Source organism: Gopherus evgoodei, chromosome 11 (assembly GCF_007399415.2).
Source record: "Gopherus evgoodei ecotype Sinaloan lineage chromosome 11, rGopEvg1_v1.p, whole genome shotgun sequence".
Classification (NCBI taxonomy): Eukaryota; Metazoa; Chordata; order Testudines; family Testudinidae; genus Gopherus; species Gopherus evgoodei.
In genome coordinates, this window is record NC_044332.1 from 62,568,040 (window position 1) to 62,593,885 (window position 25,846).

A 25,846-nucleotide genomic window follows, 5' to 3' on the forward strand; every position below is an offset into this window, starting at 1 on the left:
ATTAAAAATAATGGGAAGACAGGTTCTAGTATGTACTTTTCTCTGACAGACTTCATTCTCTGAAACTTTAGTGTAATCACCAGAAGCCCTCTGAATATTATGACTCAATTATAAATATTCACTTTAAACAAAAAAATCCATACCATGGATTATTCAAATAGCAACCCAAATTTATATTTTAACACACAAGCAGACTATAAAACTTTGAAAGAGGACTATGCTTCTATCATAAAAATTAGACATGGAAAAGGCCTAACAACATTATGTAAGTAATGTAAGATTGTTCTCTATAATCTATTTTCTGATACTTTACATTAATATGTTCACTTTAAGCAAGCACGCACACAGGATGATAGGTCTGATCCTACTTTTATTGACTTAATTGGGAGTGAGATTAGGCCTCATGTATGTTTTATTGGCATTTCAATATTCCAAATCAGAATTATTCTTATGGTTGGGATAGCACCATCTGTCTATCCAATCAACCTTAATTAGAAGAGGTCAGTTTTCTTCTGTGCTCATTCCATCTGCATTCAGACAAACTAACACTTCCATCGCTTTCTGAGTTTGTGTCATACACAGAAATCCATTCTGTGCACTGTCTACAATATTATTTTAAATAAGCAAACAAAAAAAAGATGACAATTTCCGACACTCCAAAACAAGATAAATCGTTCCCTGCCAATATTTAGCCAAGCAAACCTGATAATGGTACAGTATTTAACCACACAAGCACATATCTGCGCTGAACTGAACACAGGACATACCATATTGCACATTAAGCAGTGACACTGTGTTTGGAGTGGAGTAATGTCACCAAAATGCAGTCCCTGCTTTGAAGAACTGTCTCTACCTTAGCTTTTCTGAAAGACACCCTACTGTTGGTTCTCCTTCAGTGGTAACAGCAGTGGGAGAAGCACAGAGGGACAAGTCTCCAGGAAATCACTGGTTGTTTTACCAAGGGATCATTTAGACCGAATCGGAACAGGCCTACGCAACAGGATAGTGAAAGTGCAGCCAGCTTCCTACGCCAGCACACTCACAAGCAGATACACTCCGGGGTTAACAACAGGAGTGGGAAACTTGTCCCAAAAACGCTAGGGCGTGTGGGGCCACCCCAGAGGAGCCACGACGCTGGGGCCTCAGGGGAAGGGAGGCCATGGTGCCTTTCCCAGGGGTTCCTGAGCGCAGGCAAGAGCTTGCCGAGGAGGAGGACCCCGCGCGCTGTGCAGTCATCCCATCTGGGATTACACCGAGTGCCTCTCTGAGGGCCCCTTCCCCTAAACTTGCAAAGCCGGGGGGGGGCGCTACCCGCAGGGAAGGGCGGCGGCTGGGGGCAGGATGCGGAGCCCGGGGAGGCGGTCTCGTACCTTTCCCACTCGGAGGCGGTGGTGAAGTCCGTGATCTCAAACACCTCGGACTCGGGCTGCGGGGAGAGAGCGGGAGAGGCGGTAAGTGCGGGCGGGCTGAAAGGAACCGGTGGGGGGCCGGGCAGCGGGCCGGGGGACTCACCTCGCTGTCCGCCGCCATCTTGTGCAGCCACTGGGCAGTACCGCGCATAGGCTCATGGGAGATTGGCAGGGGAAGGGAACAGGAGGGTGGGGAAGGACGGTGAGAGAGCCATTGGAAATGTCCGCAGCTTTGGGGCTCGCACAGAGAGCCACCCACTGCTCTCTGTCCAGTCCGATATCTCCATTCCCCTCATCGAGACAGCCCTGTCCCTACACTCCTCCACAACCCTCCTGAGCGACAGCCCTAACCCTACACAGCCCGCCAAACACACCCCTCCTGAGACAGCCCTAACCCTACACCCCTCCAGACACACCCCTCCTGAGACAGCCCTGCCCCTACACCCCTCCAGACACACCCCTCCTGAGACAGCCCTGCCCCTACACCCCTCCAGATACATCCCTCCTGAGACAGCCCTGCACCTACACCCCCTCCAGACACACCCCTCCTGAGAGACAGCCCTGCCCCTACACCCCACACACACTCCTTCTGAGCGACAGACCTGCACCTCTGCCCCACCCCTCCTCAGAGACAGCCCTGCCCCTACACCCCTCCAGATACATCCCTCCTGAGACAGCCCTGCACCTACACCCCTCCACACACACACACACCTTCTGAGAGACAGCCCTGCCCGTCCCCAAACACCCTTCTTCAGATACACCCCCCACACACAGCCCGCCTCAGAGACAGCCCTGCCCCTACACCCCACACACACTCCTTCTGAGCGACAGACCTGCACCTCCGCGCCACCCCTCCTCAGAAACAGTCCTGCCCCTACACTCCACCCCTCCACACACAGCCCTGCTCCTATACCCCCCATACACACCCCTCTTGAGAGACAACCCTACCCCCACACACAGACACCCCTCCTTAGAGCCAGCCTTGCCTCTTCATCTCCACACACACCCATCCACATACAAAGGCAGCACATCCCTTCCATGTTCACAGTCTCCTCAGAGATTATATGCAGTATAGCTATGTTAGTCCAAAGATATTAGAGAGACAAGGTGGTTGAGTTAATATCTTCTGTTGGACCAGCCTCTGTTGGTGAGAGAGACAAGATTTTTAGGAAGAACTCTGTGTGGCTCAAAAATCTCACCAATAGAAAAATCCAGATCCAGAAAAATTACAGATCCAGACTAACACGGCTATCCCTCTGATACTTGTCACCAATAGAAGTTGGTCCAGTAAAAGATATTACCTCACCCACCTTATCACTTCTCAGAGAGAGCCCTGCCCTATCTTCCCCACACATACATCCCTCTACATACACAGACAGCCCTGCCCCCTCATCCCTGTACAGATACATCTCCATCCCCACAGACACCCTACCACAGGGAGAGACACCCCAACCTAACACACTCAGAGACCAATCGGGATCTTCCCATCCACCCAGGCTGCTCCACACAGAGACAGCACACTACATACACACAGAGATACATGTCCTCTCTCACCCACTCAGAAATGCACACTTCTATACATACATGACCCTACCTCCATACATACCCGGCTCCTATATATATTATCCAACACACAGATTTCCCCCACTCTTCCTTACATATCTCATAAGACACCACACACACACATCCAGAAAGAGAGAACTTCACACCCAAGCTTGTTTGGGGGCAGTATTTAGGTTCTTCTTTCCCTCGCCAGATCTTCATTCCATTTGTTTGCATGAAGTTCTAACACCTAAATACATTCTTCATTAACACATCTTTGGCCTAGGATTATTTAATTACAGGGTGTACATAATGTAGAAGTAATATAAGAGAAAACTATAGGATGTAGACAGATGAAAACAATACAATCAACATCTAATTTGATCTTTATTAGCACAAGAGTGAATGAATTTGAAAGCATACTAACACTTAACACTTCTTTGATATTCACATACAAGTGAATTGTCCTGAGGCTCTGGCATGGGCTTGTACCTGGCCTGTCAGTGTCACAAGGTTATTCTATTTATAAGTAGTGATTTATGACTGGATTTATTAAGAGCGTACAGTGTACCTTTGCCTGTGCTGGAGGGATTATGGAGTCCTCTATTGACTGGATGTTGTACTGGGGTTTAAAAGAGCCCAACACCATGAATGAACCTGCAGGTGCATTACAGTATGGAGTTTAGTGACAACTATGAAGTCATAGGTAGATAGGGTTTGTTACAGTATATTCAATAAGATAATATTTTGATTATTTATTGAGTTCTCTAAGAAGGGGAAAGGAAAGCAAATACTGTATAGTAGAATCTGGTTAAGTAGGACACCCCACTGGATGAACTGCCTATTTTAAAAGAGTTTGAAAAGGTTTGAAATTAAATAGAAATAGAAGAATAAAAACAATGTCTTTTGAAGGATATACTTTATGCATTAGTGTGAGGCTGTTTTTAAAAGAAGCAAGGAGTTCAGGGAACTTTACTGGGAGGGAAGTAATGAATTTTTAGGAAAGTGGTAGGAATTGACATCCAGAGAAAAGTGCCATAAAAATAGGTCATGCACCAAAAGTGTAGCTAGCCAGACAAGGGAGAGGGATGTAGGCTGCTTCGCATGCTAGAACAACTCTTTTGTAATTGGGGCCTAAAATCCTACCATGTAGTTTAACCCTGTTTTGTTTCATAGATGGCTGAGACGCCAACTTACAATTCTCCAAACAAAATGCCCAGTGGACAGTTGCCTTGGCAACAGCCTGTAAACTAAACTGTCTGGTTGTAGCAGTGGCTGCCTGAAGGATTTTATGCTAGAAGAATTTGCTTTAATAATGGGAACACACTTGGCTATGCAATCTGAAGCTCACCCAGAAAATAAAATCAAAGTACACAGAATCACTGTGTGAATTAGCTGCTATCCAGTGAAGAGGGACAGCTATGACCTAAAAATTATATTTAGCTGCTCTTCGGATTGGTGTCTCTGTTTCAAAACTTGCTCTTTGATACAAGCTCTAGGTAAGCTCAGTGTTTCAGCATATTGTACAGAACCTATTATTTTCAATTATTATTTACAAAGCTCCACAGTTATGCATGGTAATTTACAATAAAGTAAAAAGACAAAATCCTGAGATCATCTAATTATAATCTTAGAAAACCAGTTTAATGGAATGCCTGTGCTAATATACACCAAGAGAAAGTGTTGTCCAGTGATTAGCATAGAGGATTGGGAATCAAGAGTCTTAACTTCTATCCCAGTTTTTGCACTCATTAACTGTGGGACCTTGGGCAAGTCACTCAGCTTCTCTTTATATGTTTAACCATGTTTAAAATGGGGATATTACCTGCTTATCCCACAGGGTTGTTGTGAGGCTTAATATTATTGTGTTTTAAACTTTATGAGATCCTTGGATGAAAGGTGCCATATAAAAGTGCAATTTGTTATAAAAACTTGAATTTCATCTAAGATAAATCCATGGGAATAACTATCAATGAATCTGTAGAGAGTGCTGTGGCACTTGTACTAGGAATTATGCTTTCCTATTAGTTAACGTAATAAGAAATAAGGGCCTGTGCCTGCTCATATTTAATAGTACACAGTAGGAAAATTCTTATTGTGTTCAATGGGAGTTGGATTGGAACCTACATTTTCTCAGTGTTTATTTTATTTAATGTTGTGACATCAGGAAGTTTTTCCATTCCCATCAGTTGTGCTGTGATCTCAGCTGAAAAGAAAATAAAGGGAGATAAAATAATTAGATATATAAAAGATCTTAGTTGTATAAAGCAGAAAAAGAACTCTTACTTTGCCACTTTGACATTTATTAACCTAAAGGTATTTGTTACCTTGTATGATGGAATCCATAATATAAAACAAAACCAAACAGTGTTACAGTTAATTAGTGGTTAGTCCCTGCCCGTCTGTTTATAGTTAGGCTGAAAAATTTAAACATACTATAAAAATGTATTGTATTTAAGGTTATTATTCGGGCTAATTAGTGTGATAAAACTTATAAGGAACACTATGAATATTATTGTTATAATTTAGTAACACCAACAGTCCAAGCGTTTAAGAATCTCTGCCACAAGTGGAATAATTTAATCTTAAAACAAACAAAAAAGAACAATAAATTATTCCAAGGTTTCCCTGAGGTAACTTCAGAGATTGATGTGGAGCTCATCATCAGCAATATCTAAAGTTTAATAATTTCTCAGAAACCTATATTTTCAGCACCCTAAAACTGTAAGTACAGTTCTGATCACAGCAGCTGAAGAGAATCTTAAAGTTAAGTATTTACTATCCAATACTGCAAATGTATATTGACTTAATCAAGGGACATTTTCAGGTACCTTTTTCTCTGGTCTGTTAGATGCCTTTTATTCCTCAATTTTATATAAAAGGAGAGAGATCAAAATAAATCAATAAAAAACAAACATACCAACGTTATCACCTCTTTATAGGTCTCCCAGCGTGTCTTGTATTATCTGTCTGTCTTTTAGACTGCAAGCTCCTCATGGCAAAGGCCATCTTTGTGTTGTGTATAGCATGGAGCATACTGTTAGTGCTCACAATGATAAAATAAATCCCCCCGATCCCAGGGAAGTGCTGGCCTCCACTTCCAGCACCTCCCGTTGGCCTGGAGCAGCAAACCACAGCCAGTGGGAGCCATGATCAGCTGGGCCTAGGGGTGGGGCAGGGGATTTCCCTATATAAGTGGCATCCCAAGTTTGGGAAACACTACTCTGAACCATAGCATTTGTTTAAACAAAGAAACCTTACCAAAAAAAATTGAACAAACTATGTGTTCAGATTAATTGTTCAGCCAGTCTGTTCTTTATTGCATTTTATCTCTTCCTTCCTTTGTACATTGTCTATGTAGATTATAAAGTCTTCCAGTAAGATATTACTTTTCATCTTAGTCTTTACTGCACCTAGTTCACTGTTAGTGCTAAAAAATAAAATAAAAAAAGAATCTATTTTTATTTTGCACAGCTAATACTTGTTGGAAACTTACAAGTACATTTGACTCAATATCTTGCTGCAGTGATCTCCATGGGCTAATACAATGCTAAAATTGGGACCTTTGGATGTACTCCCATAATATTTACTAATACTAACAATATCTTTGTATTCATTTTAACTTGTAATCTTTTAATTTAATTCCATATTCTTCAGGTTTGGAAAAAGTAAACAGAAATACCATTCATTTTTTATTATTTAGAGACTAAAAGGGGGAGAATCCGTCAAGCCTGTTGCCATCAAATCCATCTAGCACTGTTGTGATTAAGATTATTTTTATTTTAATAATCATACACTTGTGTAAGGTTTTACATCTTCATTGTGCTTTAATTAATCCTCACACCACTTCTAACAGTTTGTAACTCTAACTTCCTTTGTGACTCTTTGTGTAATCATATCCCTATTATGGCATTGTAGATGGTTGGATTTCCCTTACAAAAGGGAGCAGATATTCTTTTTAATAGCAGTGAGACAACTATCCCTATCGTCAAACATCATGTGCACGAGAAATGTGTCAACTGTAAACAGTCCATATTCCTCAAATGCATTTATTGTAATCAACATGGCAAGGTGACCTATACCTCCTTCAGCACGGCAAGGTGATCTATACCTCCTTCAGCACTTACTGGTTAGTTAAGTACAGGTTTCATTGTACTTTTCTTCCTGTGAATGAGCCTAGTTAAAATATCTCTTCCTGGAAAAACAGGCTCTGATTCTCCACTTAAGACTATTTTGTGCCCCGGGAGCTATGCTGTCATGCATCATGGGAGGTGAGTTTAGCCAGCCCATAAATAACATAGGCATGAGGCACCAAACTGCAACCCCTATGAGGTAGATGGGCAGCATTTCTAAATCAAAATTTTCAGTTTAAACCAAAAGTTTTGGCTGATATTTCAGTGTTTGGATGAAATTGTTCAGCTTTTGATTTCTGATTGAAAAGTCAACATTTTCTGCATAAAGAAACTCCCAATATAGGGACAATGGATGTGGCATTTAAAATGTGCAGAATAATTCACTCAAAAATGTACATGTATTTATACAGGGCAAAAATCCCATTGACTTGACTGGAGCCAGGATTTCTATCCATATTTCCTCTTACTGTGTAGTGAGTAGCTAAACCCAAATTCTTACCTTAGAGTTCACTCCTGCAAGATGCTGAACACGCTGGCCCTGATCCAGAAAAATATTTAAGCACGTATGCTTAACTTCAAGTATGGGAGCAGTCCTACTGACTTCAATAAATCAGCAAGAAAAAAAAACCTTGCCCTATTATACAACTAACAGCAGTGGATTTGAAAATGACTTGTTTGATATCAGATGGCAGGAGAAAAGGAAGATGTGCTGTGGGATACATGTTGTTCACAAATTTCATTTCCATCTCACCCCAAAGAATCTGAATGCCTGGATGAAAATGAAAACGAATGGCCAGACAATATACTTATTGCACTCTCCATAGACATACAAAAAGACTCCATTGGGGAAATTGAGGAAGAAGAGGTTTTGTGTGAAGTTCTTAATACAGTACCAAGAATGTGCTAAGACATGAAGGCAAAGGCCCTGCTGTAGGGAGTTTTCAATCTAAACAGTTACTTTGGTTTTGCCTTTTAGGCAGGTATTATCAGTGCCCAGCCTACGGCCAGATGAACAATCTGCTTCTTTTCCAAATGAAAGACAGAATTCAAGATGCATCAGTATACTTCATTACCTTTTTTCTTGGAGAAAGAGGAAAACAGACACCTGCATGATTTTGACCTCGATTTTCTAGTGGAGGGATCTTGCTCAAGAGTCTAACATTTGAAGTCCCTTATAGGATTAGATGCCCTTCAAAAAATTAAAGTACAGATTCATCAAAGTAAGTTACATTTTTTAAGTTATACTTTTACAGTAAAGTTATGTCTTTCTGTAGACTACACAAACAGGCTACAGTCAAGTGGGTAAGCCTCAAAATTAGTTTTTGTTTTCAAATTCATTTTTTGTCTTTTTCTGGTTTGCTTGCTGCCTTCTTCATGTTCAGTATACTTTGGTCAGACCACCATCCCTCTGTCTTTTTGTATGTATCTGTAAATGAAAGAGAAAGAGGAGCAATGACAGAAAACACAAAAAATAAACAAGAGAGAATTATATCCCTCTTCATCTTTTTTCATGTTTAGTCAATGTGGTCAATCTTTGGGTGAAATCCTGGCCCCACTGAAGTCAAGAGTAAAATTCACATTGACTTCAGTGGGGTCAGGACTTCAATCCTTTGTTTTATTTCCCCTTGCATTACCAATTCTAATTGGTCAGTTTAGCCACAACAATGGACATTAGAACATAACAATGGCTTTACTGGGTCATACCAATGATCCATCTAGCTCAGGATCCTGTCTTCTGACAGTGGCCAATGCCAGGTGCCCCAGAGGGAATGAACAGAACAGGCCATCATCAAATGATCCATCCCCTGTCATCCACTCTCAGCTTCTGGAGGTCAGAGGTTAGGGTCACATGGAGCATGAGGTTGCACTGCTGACCATCTTGGCTAATAACCATTGATGGACTTATCCTCCATGAGCTTATCTAATTCTTTTTTGAACTCAGTTATATTTTTGGCCCATACAACATCTTGTCAACGAGTTCTACAGGTTGTGTGTTGTATGAAGAAATACTTCCTTTTGCTTGTTTTCAACCTGCTGCTTATTCATTGCATTGGGTGATCCCTGGTTCTTGTGTTATGAGAAAGAGTAAACAACACTTCCTTATTCACTTTCTCAAAATCATTCATGATTTTACAGTAGAACCTCAGAGTTATGAACATCTCGGGAATGGAGGTTGTTCGTAATTCTGAAATGTTCGTAACTTTGAACAAAACAGTGCGACTGTTCTTTCAAAAGTTTACAACTGAACATTGACTTAATATGACGCAATACAACTTTGAAACTTTACTATGCAGAAGAAAAAATGCTCCTTTTAACCATCTTACCATCTTAATGTAAATGAAACAAGCACAGAAATAGTTTCCTTACTTTGTCAAAAAAAATTTTAAACTTTCCTTTTATTTTTTAGTAGTTTACATTTAAAACTAATACTGGACTGTATTTCCTTTTTTTGGAGGGGCAGAGGGGGTGTCTGCTGCTGCCCGATTGTGTACTTCTGGTTCCAAATGAGGTCTGTGGTTGATTGGTCAGTTTGTAACTCTGGTGTTCCTAACTCTGAGGTTCTATTGTATAGACCTCTATCATCTCTAGAGCCCCTTAGTCATCTCTTTTCAAGCTGACAAGTCCCAACCTTTTAATCACTCCTAATTTGGAAGCTGTTTTATACCCCTAATCATTTTTGTTTCCCTTCTCTATACTAGGGTTGCCACGTATCTGTTCTTCGACTGGAATGCCCAGTTGAAAAGGGACCCTAGTGGCTCCAATCAGCAGGCTCCCTACCCGGCTCTGTGCTGCTCCTAGAAGCAGCAACATGTGCCTCAGCTCCTACGTATAGGCATGGCCAGGGCTCCAATTCTAAAATATCTTTTTTGAGATGGGGGCAACCAGAACTGTATGCAGTATTCAAGGTCTGGTTGTACCATGGATACATATAGTGGCATTATGATATTTTCTGTCTTATTATCTATCCCTTTCCCAATGGTTTCTAACATTTTTTTAACATTTCATTTATTTTGATTTTAAGGGTTAAATACCTCTGATCTAAAGCACAAGAGAGCTGAGATGTAATTTTATATGATATTTAATATTAAATTGAATACTGTCTTCCAAATTTCCCATTTCTAAATTTGAAATGATAGCTCATACCTAAGAATGGTACAGCACAGTAACAAAAAATTGTAAAGTGTAACTATTGGTGGAAAAACTATATACCTACTCTCTGCTCAGCTTTCCCAATATGATAAGAATTGCTAGCTATATTACACGATTTATACAGAAACAAAATTGCCAGCTAAATCATGTCAGACTTTTTATTTGGGAGGGGGGGAACATAGAAAGGTGTGGAACCTTTAAAAAGCTGTGTGTGTAAGCATTTCAAGTATGTGCACGCTGGATATTAAACCTCCAATTTTTCTGGTGTTTTTTCTAGAATCAGCACTTATTTTTCTAGTTTTTATAGCAATTTAAAATTGAAAGTAAGCAAACCATGAAAAATACATCTTGATTTTCAGATAACTGGTTGAGCTTGTAGTGCTAGCAAGTAGAAAAAGAGTCTTGCTAACTATTATGTGGATTTAATGTGGAAATTCATGATAAATTGTGAACAGGGAATAGTATAATTTTTTTTTTACATACTTTTCTAATCGTAGCCACAGTTTACTTATTAAATAGGAATCATATCATTGACGTTCCATGCAGCTTCAAATGCCTTAGGCAAGAAAATGAGAATCTCCTATTTATGTGTATGCATTAATAGCAGTCACCACATAGGAATTGTCATACTGACTCAGACCTGTGCTCCATCTACTCCATAGCAGATATTTCAGAGAAAGATGCAAGAGATCTTATAATGGAGAATTATGGAATAAGCTGTCCATAAGGAAAAGTTTCTTCCTAACCCTTGTCAGTTAGTGATGGTTTTAATGCCTTGAAATTTAAAGATTTATATCCCTTTTAAATATTATTTTAGCCCTATTGAATATCACTGTGACTATTCTCCATTTTTCTTATAAATATCCAATCCTTTTTGAAGCCTGCAAAGTTCTTGGCCTTAAATTATATTTAGTGGCAATGAGTTCCACAGTTAAATATGCATTGTGTTAAAAGTATTTCTGTTCATCATTTTGAACTTGTCTTTCAATTTCCTTCACACTCTGCTTATTTTGGTTTATGATGAGAAAAGGTAAGGAGTAGCATTACTTACAACTCATTATTTTGTATACGTATACTATCTCTTCTATTATTCTTCTGCTGTGTAAATTAAGCAGTTCCAGCCTTTTCAGTCGCTCTTCACACAGACGTCTTTTCATAGTGCTCAACATATCAAGACTGTTTATAAATTGATGCTGGGAAACAGTAAGGAACCTAGAAACAAATTTTATACTGAATAATTTCACAAGGCATAAAAGAATAAAAATAAAAAGTGCTTTGAAAAGGGACAATTCAAATTAGGGAAGATATTTAAGGAGATAATTTTGTTCAGACTCAGTGTGGTTTAACTTTTAATTTTATTTCATCCCTTAGGTTATACTGACCTCTAGAGGCACAAGAGTTGGGATAAATCAAACAATCCAGATAAAAGGTGTGCAGACTAAAAGAAGAGAGCCTGCCAAAATTCTGAATTTTATGGTATAGAACTTGTTCCCCACACCAGCACACTCAAACCTTGGTTTGCTCCAATGGGACAGACAGAAGCACTATTTTGAAATTATTGTATACAAATGAGCACATAGTGCATGCAAGTGACCACTAATTGTTTCTGTGGAATTGGGTTTGTTTGTAACTTGCATATCAACACACAGAATGTTCTTTGAGCTCATTTTCCCCCCATATGCTACCCCACGTACACTTTGAAATATACTCTGTGCCAAATCCTCTTCATGGAATTCATGTAAATAGTCCAAATAGGAATATACTCACATAATTCCCTAAGCACTTCAGAATAATATATATATATATATATATAGTAGTTCTACCTACAGGAAAAAAAAACAAACATTATTTGTACACACAGTGTGAGCAACCTGGGTAACAACAGTTTGACCACTCGTAAGTGAGGCCAAACTCGTAACAGATGAAAAAAAATTGCTTTAGTTTAAGCAGGCCTTGTCTACACAAGGAACATGTAAAAAAAAAAAAAATCCATCTAGTACTACCACCATTGTGCTGCACTGGTGGAAGCTCTAGGATAGGCAAAGCTCTTGCAGCTTCTGACATATTTACCATTGTGTCAATTAATCATGTGTCAATATAGTATGGTTTATGGAAACTGGTGAGCCTAGACTGAACACCTGGATAAGCTGCACTGTTTCAGCTGTTTAAGGTTATAGTCACAAATCTGTTGAAGGTCTGAAAAGAATTTTCTGCATGGATAAAACAGCTACAAATTAAAATATCACGCTTCCATAGTTTTGTGGTTGAAAGCTTTTTTTTTACTGCTTAAATTAGATTTATATTCCATGGCATCATGACTATTAGTATTACTTGAAAATTCACTAGTTACAATACATTCTTGGAACCAGAATAAAGACAAATTTAACTGCAAGGCTTATTCTCTCATTGAGAAAGTGCACAGCAAATGACAAGTTCTAGGATATCATAACACTGGTTACCATTTGAATTTTTACAGAAAACACACAGAAATCATAGATCAAAGACAGTTAACAGGTAACATCTTATGATGATTTTTATAAGCTTGTGTACAAGAGCTTACTACATATCTCAAAAAAAAAAAAGTGACGTGCCTCATATCAAATAATTCCTCTTTCCCTAGTGCTAAATGCATAGAAATAGAGGATGAGATACACAGATCAAATGGGTCTATAGCTATCAACCATCTTTGCATTTTATGTGTTGATATTGGAGCTGAAAATGAGTTAAATACTGAGAATTTGCCAAAAAATACAGTTGGGCATATTTTCTTGCTTAAAACTATTGATTACTGCCTCAAAAATTTGTATTTGATCTCCCAAATACAAAGCATATTACTAATAGTTTGTTCTGGAACTTACAGTTTCGCCTGGCACCAGTGACATTTCAACCTATAAGAACAGTTCAATTTACTCCTTTACAGGACAATGAAGTCAATGCAAACACTGATAGCAACAATATTTTGAGTATTACAAATTCTGTACCTATGCCTACAAAACCATGTATGAAACTTTACCAGCCTCAATAAGCCAAACCCTAGCAAAGGTAGGCTAAAAAGTCACCAGAACAGGCTCCTACTACTGTTTCTGATAGCTCTACTTCAACAGGAAACCTGGACTCCTTCAGAATGGATGACTATTACAAATGCTCTGCAGACTTGAAAGAACAAGCAAGTGAAATAAAATTAAAATGCAGTGAAGCTGATATAGGTATTAAAACTGAGCAGGCTGACTTTGAAAAATATCAGCTTTCAATAACCTATGAAAATTCAGATATTGTGAACACAGCCAGCGTTTTTGATGACAGTCATGCTAATTTCAACTCAAGTGAAGTGACAAACATCAAGGAGAACTGTGAAATATTTGCAATTCAGTGTCCTGCGTCAAGCAATGCAGACAGTGTAAGAGCTGGAAACTGCGAGAGAAATGTAGAACCAAGGAGTGCCATTAGAACTTATTTAGAGGAAGTGGGTGTTTCAGGAGTGATACCTGCTCATAGCTGGTGTGCAGATGTAGACACTGTGAACGCCGTGCTTGAAAATCATGGTTTAGACTCAAGCTGCAAAAATGAAGTAGTAGAATCATATCATATGCTAGAAGATAAATCTGTAGCTAAAATCATTCCTCACTTTTCTGCTGGGAAAGCAGAAAACAGTGTTTATCCAGTAGTCTTTGGAACAACTGAAAAAATTGCAATTTCAGAAGCAACTGAAACAAAAATCAATAAACCGGTTCCTCTTGTCTATATTACACTATATGAACATGAGCCACCGAGGGCACCACAGACTGCCAAATGTCCCACCAGAAAAAAGGATGTCATCCATAGCATGCCTCCTGAGAGTCACAGCTTCAGCATACTTGCTTACAAAGAAAATGACAATAAAATAAAAACTAATACAAACAGATCTGCTTCAAAGACTAAAATGAGTAGCGAAGTACCTCAAGATTTCTCTGTTTCTGATGAGAGTTCCACAAAATGTAACGCACACAATACTAACATCAAGAACCACATTTTCCCTTCTGTAGGACTGTCTCATCTGGAATCTGAGGCTTCCTCAAAGCTTCAGAAAAAAAGACCTCAGATGAAGAAACACCATGTTCTTCAGAGTGCTCAGAAATCTAAAAAGCAAACATTTCCGTATATCTGCAAAAGTTCAAGTAGCTTAAAGAAACATGTTACTCCACTTTCTGTTCCACGAACACAGTCTGCCTCAGATTTCTTGAATTTGAAATATAGTGACATGTTCAAGGAAATAAATTCAAATGACAAAGGCCCAGGGATTTATGAAATGTTTGGGACTCCTGTATATTCCCAAGTGCGTGGACTTGGTCAACATGAGAGCAGATTTTACAGGGAAGTTTGTTCTACTCCACCTGGGAGATACATTGCTAATAAATGTAAATCTACCTGCACTAATAAGAGAGACAGCAGCAGAATAAGGAGCACCCAGAAAAGAACACGTTCTAAACCCAATAACACAATTGGCATTAAACAAAAGCACAAAGACTTAACACCAGAAGAGAGAAGTTCTGAGTTAAGAGATAGCAACACGGAGCTAGAAGATGTTGTAATAATTTCTGGTCCAGATTGGCACATAAAGGCTTCAAGGAGCACGCCATTGTTTAATGAAGATGAAGGTCAGCAGTTTCTGGTTTTGGAAGAGTTTTCACAATTCACTAAACAAAATGAAATCATTCCGAATTCAAACTTGTCAACTATTAAAGAAGTCCCTTTGGAGCAGTCTTCAGATAGAGATGTAGTTAACGATCAGATTCTTGCAACCAATGTCCACAATTTTCAGCAGGTTGATGATAAACATCATGCAGAATGTGTTGCTTTAGTGAGCAGTTTACTAAAGACAGATCAGAACAACAAGTGTGTAGTCCAAGGAAGAGTGGCTATGGATGACTCCATGAATCTGGAAGCAAACCAGACCTTCTGCAAATCTATAGATAAATATGAAGCACTGTTTGCATTGTCTTTTCCAGACAGAGCAGACTGTGTATCTTCTCAAAGAAAACTAGATCAGAGCTGGACGTACATGTCTGAAAATGCATTAACTGAACATCCAACAAACCAGACTTTAAATGCTGCAAGCCCAGTTTTCCAGACTTATCAAAATATTCTAGACTATGTAGATAATGAAGAACTAACTGATGAGTTGCTTTGTTGCCTGGCGGCAGAGCTAATAGCACTTGATGAAAAAGATACTGCCTCTTCCAGAATACCTACAAAGAATACAGGTTCTAAAACAAAAAATGTATTTGCTAAAGAAGAAAGAGGCAGCGTGAATGAAGATGGCAAAGTAGTAGCAAGTGCAGAGGAACAGGTAAAAACAAAACTTCCCATATCTTGCTAATTGTTTCCCCATGCTGTAGCAACACCAGCATGAAAAAACAGATGAGCCCCTTTATTAGTCAAGCAGATGGTAGCCTGTCCACATCCAGAATATTTGTGCCCAGTTCAATTTTTGTGCCTCATCCTGTTGTGCAGACAGACTTGCCCATTAGAGATTTTCCAGAACGAGAAAACTGTATAGTTAGACTATATTCCTTTGACTACCTAGTCACTTTCTCAGAATCTCAATAAGCAATTGGGATAAGCAGAGTATCCATCTTGAAGACCACTAGAAGTGACAAATAAGCCTGACCAAAAGTGACCATATTCCAGGATGAAAGGAGTAATTATGGAGAAACTAAGATGGGCAAAGCTAAAATAATAAGCAGTGATATAAACTGGGGAAATTGGGTCAAGGAAGGGGACGAGAGATATTTCTGCCATAGGAACAAACCCATAGATTTCTTTGGGCTAAGGCAAAAGCACAGGCTCTCTAACCCTTACTACTACAAGCAGTGCCTGCCTTCCACAGAGGGCCACCTCCTCCTTTTGGATCTATGTTAGCCATCAGATGGCTGCTCTAGAAATGACCATAAAGTGTTGGCTTATCATAGAAGATTGAAATGAGTTTAAATTAGGAAAAATAAAATAAAAATAAGAGAGCTCTATTAGGGAAGGAGCAGAGCATAGTTATAGGACACTGAACCGGACCTCAAGAGACCTGGATGCTCTTCTGAACTTAGCCACTAACCTGCTGTGTGACCTCAAACAAGCCATTTCACCTCTCTACTTCTTCCCCCCATCCCCTTTGTAACTTTAGGGCAATTATTTTTCACTGTGTGTTGGTGCACTGCTTAGCACATTAGGGCACTGATATGAAGGTGCTACTGTAACACAAAATAGTAAATACACACCCACTTGACAGATTTCATTTTCCCTCCTCCTAAGCATCCCTGGGTAGATAGGGAAACTATTTCCCTTCATTCTGAAACACCCCCTTCCAAATTAGCTGCAACTTGTTTTAGAGCAATTGTTCTGGAGGAAGCCATTTCTAGGGCTGGGATATATTTAAATATATTATCTAGTCCAAGGCTAGTGTCAGGTTGATTCTTCAGATTAGTAAAATGTAGGTACTTGAATGACAGACAAGGGAATACCCTGCTATCAACCTTTCTTCCCAGATGGGTTCCCTAACATGCTTTCTCACTGGCATTCAATAGTGCCTAGATACCATACTTACACATTACTTGAAAGTACTTCTTACATACTAGTCATTGTGCCTATGGGCCAACCAGAAGCCTTGTAATTTGACTACTCTAAAGAAATATTATAAAGAAGAATAATTTCAGATTGTTTTTTAAAACGTGAATAACATTAAAATAAAGGCTTTATCTTCCTTTCTCCTCTGACCCACCCTCTCCCTGAATACCACCTCTCTAGCAGAGTTACAGTAAAGCGTTCCTGGCACCAAAGAGGGAAAGTGACTTGTTGAACTTCAATGAATCTACAGCATTTCCAGAAAGCAGTCTAGGTAATAAGGCTCCTATCACATGGACTAGAGGTGAAATCCTTGGAAAGGGAGCCTATGGCACTGTAAGTTAAAGTCTGAATATTTAAAAAAAAATATGCATTTGCCTCAAGCTACATAATTTATCTATAACTATTTCCCCTATTGTCCCATTTACTGTGTGTGTCAAAATATTTTGGATTATACAGATGAGTTCTAGATCAACTTCCATGATACATTTATTTTTTAAAAAGCCTAATTCATATTTAATTTTTTTCTAATACTGGTTTGATTGCAGGTGTACTGTGGTCTGACAAGCCAGGGGCAATTAATAGCAGTGAAACAAGTTGCTTTGGATATCTCAGATAAAGTCACTACAGAAAAGGAGTATCAGAAGTTGCAAGAAGAAGTTGACCTGTTGAAAACACTAAAGCATATCAACATTGTAACCTATTTAGGAACGTGTTTAAAAGATAACATCGTAAGCATTTTCATGGAGTTTGTTCCTGGTGGCTCAATTTCCAGTATTATTAATCGTTTTGGGATATTGCCAGAAATTGTCTTTTGTAAATATACCAAACAAATTCTAAAAGGGGTTGCATATTTACATAAAAACTGTGTGGTACACAGAGATATCAAAGGCAATAATGTTATGTTTATGCCAAATGGTGTAATAAAGCTGATTGACTTTGGATGTGCAAAGCGTTTAGCATGGGTAAGCCTGAGTGGCGCACACAGTGAAATGCTCAAGTCTGTGCATGGAACTCCATATTGGATGGCACCAGAAGTAATAAATGAATCTGGATATGGAAGAAAATCAGACATCTGGAGCATTGGATGTACTGTATTTGAGATGGCAACAGGTAAACCACCTCTGGCTTCCATGGATAGGCTAGCAGCTATGTTTTACATTGGAGCCCATAGAGGGCTGATGCCTTCTTTACCTGACCATTTCTCAGGAAAAGCAGTGGACTTTGTCCATGTATGCTTAACCAGGTAAGTAGGTTTTTTTACTTTTATATATATTAGTTTGAAATAACCACTTTTGATCTTTGATGCAGTTTCTCAAATTGTTTTAATGTTGCTGATCATCAGTGGAAGCTTGGGTTATCTCCTATAAGATAAAGTGCCTATTTAAGGTTGAATTTACTTAGCATTCCGAGAAGGCTTGAAGTAATACTAAATATGAAGGTTTCAAATTCCATAATGCCATATATCAAAAGTTATGAACATCTTGGGTTTTTTCCATCAAATCCTGGCCTATTTATATGGAGCTGGAGCATGCCATGGATGGTTAGGTAAATCTCCTGAGTTCAGTGGAGACACCTTCTTAAAAATGCCCATTGCCAGGATCTGACTTAGGGCTAACAAAGGGAAACAACTTACAAGACTGGGTCATAAATGGGGGAGCCCTCACATAACTATTTACTTTTCTATTAGAACATTCTTTAGCCATTACCACTCTAGAAAATATGTTCTCTTTCTGAAAGAGAGAGCACATTCCATATAAGTCATTCAGCAGACCTGGTGTTGTTCTGCAATGTTTACTTTTAAAAAAGTTTTTTTTTTTAGATTTTTAAACAGCAGTTTACTCCCAACACAACAGAAAAGTTACATTTGAAGGGGTAGGAATAGCACAGTTTCCTGCTGGCTGCAGGCATTCCAGTGAAATGAATGGGAGACTTCTATGGGCAGCTGAGGAAAGAATTTGAGCACCACAGAGACAAATGATTTAGTGGCTGGAGAGTCAGGAGACCTGGGTTCTATTCCCACTTTGTTCCTGACCTGCTATGTGAGCGAGGGTAAGTCACTGCCCCTTTGTGCTTGCTTCCCCTCCCACAATACTGTGGTGTTCACCTAGGTTCCAAGGGAAGAAAATCCTATAAAATAGCTATCGATAGAAAGAATGTAAAGGAAAATTTGAGTATTCATCAGACTGGGTGATTTTGCATTTACTAAGATGCTTCCATCAAAGACTTTTAAAGCATTTTACATTAATTTAGCATTAATACCCCTGTGATGCAGGTGTTGTTCCAGTTTTACAGAAAAAAGGAAGGAGTACACACATTAATTTACTTGTGTCTGGTTGCAAAGAAAGGCTGTGAAGAGGAACCTCAAGGCCAGCCTTTTCCCCTTGTTATACATCCAATGACAGAGAATTAGCCCCCATCCATCCCCCCAAAAAGTGCCTTACTGTACAACTCTTTGAAAAAATCATGGACAACTACAGATGGGACTTTTGGTACCACGTGGGTTTTGGTATTACATCTGGGTTTACCAACAGTCTTCATTAATAGGAGAGGTATTAACTAGAATGTTACAATCTGCATAAAATGCTAAATTAGGGACAGCTTCCAACAAAATACAAATGATCTAGAAAAATTAAATACATAGGCAGGAAACAATATTAGATTCAGTTTGAAAAAATGCAAACTGAAACATGCATATGGAAGCCCAAAGGAAGGAAACCTAGAAAAGTCTTCCCCATGTTCCCAATTCTTGTGACTTTATCATGACTCTTGCCGTTTGGGATGTTCTTTTTAAAAAGTCTTGCTTCCTGGAGTCAAGTGATTCCACAAAAATCTCAGCTTTCATGTAATAATAATAAAGAAAAAAGTTTCTAGCCCACATAGTTCTCGAGATAAGCTTGAGAATATGACCATAGTCTATCCCAAAGGCTCAAAAACAGAGGGAAAAAAAAGTAGCTAATACAGATTTGGTCACTGCACATAGGTGGAGTCAGCAAGCAGAGAAATAAATCATTCTTTAAATAGCTTTGATGCAACTGCCTCTGGAATATACAGATTACAAGAAAGCTATTGACTAATTGGAAGGAATTCAGAGCGAGTGACAATGAGATCAGAGGCTGGAGGAAATGATTTATGAGTTAAGAATACTATCAAATTAATGACAACCTGCATTTTTCACCAAGTCCACCCCAAGAACGTCCAAGAAAAGAGGAATGACTGGAGAAATTTATGAATTAAAATTGTATCTAGATTTTATAACTTAAAAGTTAAGCAACATGGATGTTTTGTAGCAACTGTTAATTTTATGTATTAATTTTCCTCACCCCACTGTGCAGAAATCAACATGAGCGTCCGTCTGCTGTACAACTGCTGCAGCACCCCTTCATGAAGGGAAGACAATGAACTTTTCAAAACTTCTGCCAAACTAATGTATATTTGACTCATCTATTTCTACTACTACAAAAGGTTAATTTGCATTTGATTTGAAAATGGGAGTGTCGTAACTTACTAAAACTCAACAATCAGCCAAACATTGGAAAGCGCCTATGAGACCGCATTATAATTACACTAGTTTGATTTGTGATATAAAATCCTCATCAGGGTAAGTGAATGCAGTTGCCATTTATCCAGTAAAGAAATTATTTGCAGGAAAAGTCTTTGCTCTATATACACACTGGTCTGTAAAACTTCTGTAATGAACATTTCGTTTTCTCTGGGCATATGAATGCTATGGTAATTTGAGAAGTTTCATTCTCTCTCCTGGTACTGGTATTAAATTCACTTTGCCATAGTAAAGTTGTCACTTGTCTATATCGCCACTGAATCTGTGCATTTGATGGGTAAAATTTGGAAGGGGGCCATTTAAGATGTCACCAAAACTACAATATTAAAGAGAGATCTCTAAATGCTGTAAAGGAAGACTGTCCTTTTCCAGGGTTGATGCACGCTCTTTGGACAGATGCATTGTACTTCACTGATACTGAGCAGTAAAAACACAGGCCAAATGGCTATGAAGTGCTTGACTGTTAATTAAAGAGCTATAAAATGCTAATCATAATCTACTGTATTCAATATCTTGGTTATGATTTAATGGAAGAAGTTTGATTTGACACTTTGAAATTTGGATATTCAATATAGTGCATGGATTGGTCGCTTGAAAAGGAAGATTGCAGCATTTCTGATTGTATAAGATGTGATATTGCAGGTACAAAGCAAAAAGGTAAAGCAGGAATCAAATATACACAGGAACAAAACTGCTTAGAGGTGATGCTTGAGTCATCAAGCTATTATGAGCTGAGAGGGGTAAAATTTCTCTCTTGTACAAATTGAAGTTCTCTCACTTCTCTAATACAGGTAGAAATACACTCAAAGAATAAAATATAAACATAACATGAAAATTTAAAGTCACTAAAGAACTTGAGAATTTTACCTTGTGACTTAGGAGCCAAAGTCTCAGTTTCAAAAGGGACTTACACACAGGAGCCAAAATCTCATTGACTTTCAATAAGTCCAGGAGAGTTTTAGGCTCCTAAATGCACAAGTCCCTTTTGAAAATAGGATTTAGGAGGATGTCATTTAAGCAATTCTGAAAATTTTACCTTTAGTAACCTAGGTGTCTGTTCTCACCACCTCCAGGAGCAGTGTGCACTATTGCCAATCACCAACATTTAAAAATCATGACCTAGGCCTCCAACAACCATGAGTCACAATCATTAAGTTAATAAATTTTGCCTTCTGCTTTCTAAGCCTTTATAATTCTCTGTTCAGTGTCAGTTTTCTCTCTGCTTTAAGTGAAAGCTGAGATTCTCATATAATCACTTGACTCTTAGAACTGAGGCACTAAACACCAAGTATCTCAAGGGCTGGCAAAGTTGACAGTGCAGGACAATTCAGAAGTAACTGACTATAGATTAGTTCCATCATTCAAGCAAAGTAAAATGCAAACTGTAAATTAATGATCTGTAAAAGGAAAAGTAATTTAGATGTAGAAAGCAGACTTCCTTCAACTTTTTACTTTAGGAGCAGGAGCATGCTTCACACCATGGCAGGGAAGTCAAAACACAAAACAGGATTTAGATGCCTGTGGCAAAACTTTGCAGGATCATGACATTGTTACTTCATCAATCCTGCAGTTCCCTGTTAGTCTTCCATAGCTGCAGAAGTTATGCAAGTTTTCAGTTTTAATAATCGAAGTATTGAAAATTTAAAGATTTTTTCTCCTTTTAAAGTGTCACACAACTTCTAACAATGAAAATTAAAGTGGTTTTTGGTGATATACATTAGGTGCCGTTTTGCTAGCATACATAAACTGAAAGTTCTGACATGAACCAATATAGGCGGGAAGGTCTTGCAGGATCCTATACATCTCTCTGTAGGAATTCCATATAAACAAAATCTAGTAGAAGACAGGAATTAGGGGTCACAGTGACTAACTGGCTTCCTGTCTCCCTTCCTCCTTCTCCCAGCCCAGGCATTTACTTTATGATAGATTCCAAGTTGTGTAAACATGGAAAATGCTAGAACCATTCTGTTGCTCGGTGAGAAACCTGTGACAGCTGCTGCATTGTATTTAAGTATATAAAGTGCATGCAGAATCAACAGCTATCCACACCAGCTGTCTTTTCTAATTGTAACACAGGCTAAACCCATCTAATAGTTCAGTTACCACAAATTGCATCACAATCACCCTTGCTTTTTGAATTTATTGCAGAATTGTTTCATAATGTACATTTTAATTTTTTAAACATCTTTAGACCTCATTGTGTGATGAACATTTGAACTGTTAACTATAACCAGATGAAATGGGATTTGCCAGTTTGTAGAAAACTTAGTGAACTGCCCTATTTATCTAGCTCTGAGGTGTTCCACTGACATGTGATGGTGCTTTTGATATCAGCACTAAGTTATTTCACTGTGGGTTGTTTAAGCAGTAACATACTTATTTGCATTGTTGATGGCATAGAACAGTGATTTTCAACTAGGGTGACCAGATAGCAATCGTGAAAAAATTGGGATGAGGTGGGGGGTAATAGGCATCTATACAAGTCCCAAATATCAGGACATCTGGTCACCCTACTTTTAACCCATCAGCACACTGCTGAGGCCCATGTGACATCGTTGGGGCAGACAGGTGATATATATATTGTGTAGATGCAGCACATACACAGATTGTTGCATATGCGGCCCATAATGGTAAGTAGATTGAGAATCATTGGTAGAGTGGATAGTGGGTTATGTAGCAAAACTATCTGCTAGCAAAATTTGATAGGGAAATATATTGGGGAGGGGATGTATTTAATAAAGCAGAACTGCTTCCTGGTGATAAGAACCCTAAATACCTTGGTTAATACAAAAGTCTGCAACACAATGAAAATTTAGGGGCAGTATAAAAAACCTGAATTCAACAGCAAAAAGCCAACAAGATACAGTGACTTGGAGAAGCAGAGCCACCACATGATTCTAGGTTTATAAACACAATTCAGACCTAAACTGTCGTTTAGAACACTGGGAATTGAGCACAGTAGCTCAGAATGGATGAAACTATTAGATTGAGGTGGAAGTTATATTTTAAGCTTAGAACAAAAATCCAGGGCTTTGGAGCTGTGTTCCGGCTCCACTCCAGCTCTAGGCAAAACACTGCTGCTCTGCGCTCCAGCTCCGGGCTCCACTCCAAAGCCCTGCAAAAATCTTTAGCCCACATTAGGAAACCAAAGTTTCAGATATATTATTGGCCACAATGTTGTGTACAATACAAAATTTATAGAACATTTAATATCAGAATTTCTCCTTGAAAAGGGAATTAAAGTGATTTATGTCCATAATTTTACCTACTGAAAAAAAAAATTAAAATCTAGTGATGCTTGTTCTCAGAGTTTAATATATATTTAAAATTCCACAGATTTGAGCCAAAAATTATATACACCATCTGTCAAAATAAAGCAGTTTAGCAGATTCTCTCTCACTTTACTGGGCAGTCTCAGAAGACAACATAATGAACTTTTCCCCTACACCTGTGCTGACATGTAGATATTATTTCAGTGCCATCAGTAATCTGCAGGGGATGTTTTGCAAAATGGAAGTAGCTGGCAGAATTGAAGTTTGTAATAGGTTACAAAAATAAAAACTTATAAAACCAACTTTTTCTTTAGAACTATATTTTAAAAAGTGTTTGACTTAATTGAATCTACCCAAATTTTCTCTCTTTAAAGTCTCCCAGTAAAATCATTTTAGATTCTTGTCACATAAAATCTGCTAAACAAGTAAATTGTTCCTTCTACCACTTTTATTAATATTTTCCATTATTATCACACGAGTGGGAGAACATTATGCCACCGTAATAATCCTAACTTCACACTCATTTCCCAAAGTCCAAATAATTCAGTCCCATTTTACAGAACATAGATTGATCCTTATATGCAAAGTCCTTGGAAACTAGAGCACCTTCTCATTACATTATCTTACAATTATCTGTCCTATGACCTAAAGTGAGGTATACATAGTTCCAGGATATATTATAATTGCCTCTTCAGGTTAGGGGAGTCTTCAAAAAGGCTGCAAAATAAAGATGAGCTTTAATTTAGCATGAAATAGCAGCTAGATACCACTTATACTAAATAATAATGGACAGGGGTAATCTAGAGCAAGCAGTATGTATTAGAATAGAAACGTTGTTTTTCAACAAAATCCTCACATTCCCCACATTCTTGCAACAGCTGCTGCACTGAGTAACTTGTTAAAAATAAGATTAGAATATTCTAGTAACCCCTAGATATTCTAATATTTAGAAAAACTACGCATTGTAAGAATAGCCTCAAACCGGGAGAGCATTAAACATACTGATATAAACCTGTTAAAATCCCTGATGCTTTGGTGACATCTGAAATTGTTTTAGTATCTGTTCTTCAAAGAAAATTTCAAAGCTTTAGAATCTTTGTTGCTTAAATGTTAGTTTGTTGCTATTTCCTAGTGAATATATAAAATTTTTAAAGTCAAATTTCATCCACTGCATTAGATACTACAGCACACGGACAAAGGAAAGCACTGGAAATTCAGAGGCCTTGTCTACACACAGACATTGTAGAGCTTTAACCACACCTGTAGCTTATGGGAAAGGAAATAAGAAACTAGTGTAAGGCAACTTTACACCAATATAACTGCAGCCATATTAGGGGTTGTACCAGTAAAATTATACTGCTAAAAAAAATATCCTTAACTGGCAATTATACTGGTACAAGAGCTGTGTATATACCAAGGCAAAGGGTCAGGCAGAAGTAGTAGTAAAAGCCCAAAATAAAGCATACAATTTATCCAACGACACCTGGATATAATGCAGCAGACATTCTTGAAGTGGTTGTAGTATAGCTGTATGATTCACTAAAAAACAACATGGAAACTTTTAAATCAAGTTTCTTGGACTTTTTAATTCAAAACCCACCAGTCCCTCCATTACGTGTCTCACTACTGAGTTAATTTTTCATTTAGGCTGTAACAACTTTTTAAAATTTGAGCTACCTTGATTAAATGCAACATTATGTATTGTCATTCCAATCTCATTAGAATCATTGGCAGAGGGAATCGGTGTAGTTTATTCTATTTTACAAAGATCTCAGAGCAACTGAGATGCCACATCCACATAAAAAGCAATTAAAATGACTCAGTGATCAGACAAATCTTTAAGAAGGTGAGGGAAAGTAATCCAGATGATGATCAAAGGGAAACTGGAAACAAAAAGATCAAATATAAACTGCCCCCAACAGGGAAAGCTTCTGAGCAGCCCTTAAAATAATAAGAGTGACTCCATAGGACATCTTTAGTAAGGGACTTTCATGAGCAAGGAGCTACCAGCTACAATTGTAGGGATATGGGAAAAAGTAAGTAGTCCAGAGTCATCTTGTATTTATAACATTCAGTGTCTGGGAACCAATTACAGCTGACTGTAGTCAGCTTCAGTACTCAGAGAAGACTTGAGAGGAGCAAGGGAATAACAACTTTCTCCTCGTAGAACTGCTTGGAATGCCAGCA

At 38.4% G+C, this 25,846-nt stretch overlaps 3 protein-coding genes across 9 annotated transcripts in view; 1 reads left to right on the forward strand and 2 right to left on the reverse strand.

Moving 5' to 3' along the window:
* RAB3GAP1 (RAB3 GTPase activating protein catalytic subunit 1) overlaps positions 1–1,756 on the reverse strand; it is a 47,766-nt gene extending 46,010 nt beyond the window's left edge. For 2 of the 3 annotated variants that reach the window (XR_004002606.1, XM_030579988.1), the window contains exons 1-2: positions 1,513–1,755; positions 1,371–1,426 (exon numbers count right to left, since the gene is read on the reverse strand). Coding sequence is in view for 2 of the 3 variants with exons in the window: in XM_030579988.1 (XP_030435848.1) it covers positions 1,371–1,426; positions 1,513–1,560 (104 nt within the window). In the remaining variant the exon portion in view is untranslated. Of the gene's footprint in view, positions 1–1,370; positions 1,427–1,512 lie in introns of all 3 variants that reach the window. The other variant, XM_030579989.1, reaches the window with a different exon arrangement.
* MAP3K19 (mitogen-activated protein kinase kinase kinase 19) lies at positions 1,380–20,608 on the forward strand. 4 transcript variants are annotated; one of them, XM_030579980.1, is made up of 8 exons: positions 1,380–1,451; positions 4,128–4,450; positions 8,061–8,304; positions 11,606–11,710; positions 13,095–15,560; positions 17,009–17,161; positions 17,374–18,071; positions 20,161–20,608. In XM_030579980.1, the coding sequence occupies exons 5-8, from the start codon at positions 13,359–13,361 to the stop codon at positions 20,225–20,227; spliced, it is 3,120 nt and encodes a 1,039-aa protein (XP_030435840.1). In that variant the 5' UTR covers positions 1,380–1,451; positions 4,128–4,450; positions 8,061–8,304; positions 11,606–11,710; positions 13,095–13,358; the 3' UTR covers positions 20,228–20,608. The 4 variants fall into 4 exon arrangements, with proteins under 4 accessions (XP_030435840.1, XP_030435841.1, XP_030435844.1 ...); XM_030579981.1 differs by having other exon boundaries at positions 11,606–11,663; XM_030579984.1 differs by having other exon boundaries at positions 11,606–11,663; positions 17,012–17,161.
* A 3,071-nt stretch (positions 20,609–23,679) lies between these two features.
* The window catches only part of CCNT2 (cyclin T2), a 46,756-nt gene continuing 44,589 nt past the window's right edge, over positions 23,680–25,846 (reverse strand). For both annotated transcript variants that reach the window (XR_004002686.1, XR_004002685.1), the window contains one exon: positions 23,680–24,376. The gene's annotated coding sequence lies outside the window, so the exon portion shown is untranslated. The remainder of the gene's footprint in view (positions 24,377–25,846) is intronic.

Coding starts and splice junctions, on each gene's coding strand:
- MAP3K19 (XM_030579980.1), top strand. CDS start 13,359: ATGGATGACTATTACAAATGCTCTGCAGACTTGAAAGAACAAGCAAGT. Junction 17,162..17,373: donor GAAAGGGAGCCTATGGCACT/GTAAGTTAAAGT, acceptor GTTTGATTGCAG/GTGTACTGTGGTCTGACAAG. Junction 18,072..20,160: donor GTCCATGTATGCTTAACCAG/GTAAGTAGGTTT, acceptor CCCACTGTGCAG/AAATCAACATGAGCGTCCGT.